The 3,570-nt window shown below is 38.1% G+C and overlaps 1 protein-coding gene across 1 annotated transcript; it reads right to left on the bottom strand.

Annotated features, from left to right (window-relative positions):
- Positions 1–2,439: 2,439 nt before the first annotated feature.
- LOC100752557 (olfactory receptor 2D3) lies at positions 2,440–3,363 on the bottom strand. The gene has a single exon (XM_027405003.1). It carries the CDS (start codon positions 3,361–3,363, stop codon positions 2,440–2,442), a length of 924 nt encoding a protein of 307 aa, XP_027260804.1.
- Positions 3,364–3,570: the final 207 nt, after the last annotated feature.

The following is a 3,570-nucleotide window of genomic DNA, read 5'->3' as shown; positions in this document are numbered from 1 at the left end:
AGGAAAGTCATTTTGCAGTAGATTTGGGATTGAATCCTGTTGCACATCAGCATCCTTACATCAGGAGAGAGTAGGACTCACAGCCCAGATGATGCCCCAGATTCATCATATTCAGAAAATGCCAATGGAGATCACTTATTAGAATAAGCACAACCAGGCTACAGAAACCATTTCCTTCATTTTTGACTCTCTCCATCCCTGGGCTCACTACCTTATGTTTATACCTATTACAGCTACCAGTGTTCCTGGTGAGAGTGGGAAGATGCTAATGGGTTATTTCTCCTTCCAATCAGCCTGAACCATGATTCTCTTCACACAGTAAGAAGCTTTTCCTTTGCAGTTTACTCCTGTTTCCTAGAGTCTGTAAAGAATGGGTGATCTTCATGAACCTTGTTCTGAGGAATCTCTGGCTGGGGCTGTAAGCATGTGTAGCTATGCTTAAATATGATCCCATTATTAAAACAAGACTTTATATTATATGGTGAACTACTTATTATTGTCTTAAATTCTTTAAATAGCTTACATTTTATGAATCTTTATATCAACACTGTTAGATAAGTATAGTTTGTTTTATCATTTTACATTGAGCTAAACTGAGCAAAGCAAACTGGGTTATCTGCTGTTGGCCACACATCAACTACATAAACCAATATTGAAAGACTTATTTATTCATTTATTTGATTACTTGTGTGTGTTCAGACATACATGAGTGCATGTACTGTGTTTGTTTGTTTGCGTGTGTGTGTGTGTGTGTGTGTGTGTGTGTGAGAGAGAGAGAGAGAGAGAGAGAGAGAGAGAGAGGAGAGAGAGAGAGAGAGAGAGAGAAGAGAGAGAGAGAGAGAGAGAGAGAGAGAGAGAGAGAAATGTAAAGAGGATGTCCATGTAACTCAGTGAAATTTCCAGATTTTCTTCTGGTTCTGCTGTTACAGGCAGTTGTGATCTGACAATGAGTGTTCTGGGGATTGAATTCATATCCTCTGGATGAGCAGAAGGCCTAAATAAGCAAGGATCTAAACACAGAAGTTGAGCTATAGAGATCCAATGCTAATCAGTAAGTTATGCTGCTTCCTTTATCTTACAGCTGCTCATGGTCATTGAATACTTACTAGAGGAGAAATGTGTATAAAATAAATGCATATTGTGAGTGCACATATAAACCCAAACAGATCCATTGACATTTCATATAAAAATTTAAGTGACATGGCATATACAGAGTGGAAATGCTTTTCACTTAATATTCCATCACAGTTACCTTGCCATGGTAACTGTGGATGGAAATTGCAACTTTTAAATTTTTACTCAGAAGGCACAATACCATATCTGATATTTTGCTGTTTAAGTAAATATGTTTGATTCACACTTTCTGTGTGGCTTTGTTTTTACAAACAGGGGTTAACTGTTTTATTTATTTACACAGAATTTTGTGTATTCATTATTGATTTTAATAAATTATCAGCAATTAGTAATATTACAAACTTCTCTTACATGTATTTGGAAATACATTCTAAGTTCTAAAACATGTAAGGGTGATTTTTATTGTGTATATGTTAACACCTATTGTACTTTATGCTATGCGAACTCTCATCTGCACTACAAAGTTCAAGTGAATAAGTGTCCCGCTAGGGTCAAGAACAGTTTGCCAGGCTTCATCCTGTGATATTATCTTCATTCTCTACCATTACTGCTGTGAATCTCCCAATCTCCAGTTGCTTATACTAGATAAAGTCTGTAGCAGTAAACTCAAGGGTCTTCTCATCCAGATATCTTGATATAGCCATATATCTAGTCTCTTAAAATTATAAACACTAATGATATCTCCTGTTATTCTGCTAATATACTACCACTACAATTTTAGGAATTAATATAATTTCTATTAAAAAACATGCCAGAAATACAACATCAGTTTCCATGTCTATTTCCCAAGCTTTGTAAAGGGCCTCACAAAATAAAATATATCTGCAAAAATAAATGTAAAATGCATGTATAAATGATTCTAATTAACTTCACTGCTAGAAAAAATTCCTTTTTGTGAAAGATTACTATTCCTTTCTTTTTGTTTTGTTTTGGTTTTATTTTTTACAGACACTACTATGGTTTTTAATTTCCATATTAAATGTGTAAGATAGAAAAGAAGAATTGCCTCCCTTTCCTTCTTTTTCCCTCCTCCTTGCAAAACAACTTCCTTGCTTCCTTCATTCCAGTTTCTCCCTTTCTCCATTTGCAAATCAAAACTTGCCTTTCTCTTTTCTCCCTTTTTTAAGCTAAATTTCTTCCCATGATCTATTTAGATCACTTTCATTTAAATGATAATTAGATGAAACAGATAAAATATATGAAAATGTAAAAGAATGACATAAAAGGAGAAAAATGTCAGAGAAAAGCCCTTCTCTCTACCTCTATGTCATTCTCAGCACAGTCACATTGCCATCTCAGAAAATGTTATCTTGAAGTTATTCTTCTGAGAGCCCCTTTGACATCCTTGTTCCTCAGACTGTAAATTATGGGGTTCAGCATGGGGGTCACTGCTGAGTAGAACACTGAAATCATTTTATCCTTCTCATTCATTATCTTGGAGTTTGGTCTCATGTATGCAAATATAGCTGAGCCGTAGAAGAGACCAACAACAATGAGGTGAGAACCACAGGTGGAGAAGACTTTGAGTCTACCCTCCCCAGACCGCATCTGGATCACAGTGGAGATGATGTTCCAGTAGGAGATGAGGATGAGGGAGACAGGTGCTAGGAGGATTATCACACCCATTGCAAAGATGGCCATTTCTGTGCTGTAAGTGTCTGCTGAAGCCAGCTTCAAGAGGGCAGGAGGTTCACAGAAAAAGTGATTAATGACATTGTTTCCTCGGTAAGGAAGACGCAACGTGAATGTGGCATCTACCAGGGACACAAATGCACCACTGGCCCAGGACCCTGCAGCCATCTGGACACATACCCAGTGTGTCATGATGGTGGAGTAGTGCAGAGGCTTGCACACAGCCACATACCGGTCATAGGACATCACTGCCAGGAGTGCACAATCTGTGCATCCCACCAGAAGTAACACCACTAACTGTGTTGAGCATCCAACAAAAGAAATGGTCTTTCTCTTCACCAGGAAATGGATGAGCACCTGGGGTACTGTGGTGGTAGAAAAGCAGAGATCGGCAAAGGACAGATTTCTGAGGAAAAAGTACATGGGAGTGTGGAGTCTGGGGTCTGTGTGGATGAGGATGATGATCAGTAGATTTCCCAGCACAGTGAGCAGGTAGATGAGGAGAAAGAGGAAGAAGAGCAGGACTTGGGTCTGTGGGTCCTGTGAGAGGCCCAGGAAGATGAATTCTGTCACAGAAGTTCTGTTGTCCTCACCCATGAATCATTATTTGTCTCTGTAGAGGAGCATCAAGAGAATAAGCACATAAACCAGTTATTTCAAAACATCTACATAACTGGTTATTTGATTAATTCACAATTTGACTATTGAGTTCTTTAAGGCTATTTCCATGTTTTGAAAGACTGAATTTTCTTTTGGACTGTGTGTACTAACAACAGAGAGCCAACGAATATTTTTGTTCTCCCC

The sequence above is a fragment of the Cricetulus griseus genome, chromosome 3 (assembly GCF_003668045.3).
Source record: "Cricetulus griseus strain 17A/GY chromosome 3, alternate assembly CriGri-PICRH-1.0, whole genome shotgun sequence".
Classification (NCBI taxonomy): Eukaryota; Metazoa; Chordata; class Mammalia; order Rodentia; family Cricetidae; genus Cricetulus; species Cricetulus griseus.
This window is presented reverse-complemented; position numbering and strand designations above follow the sequence as displayed.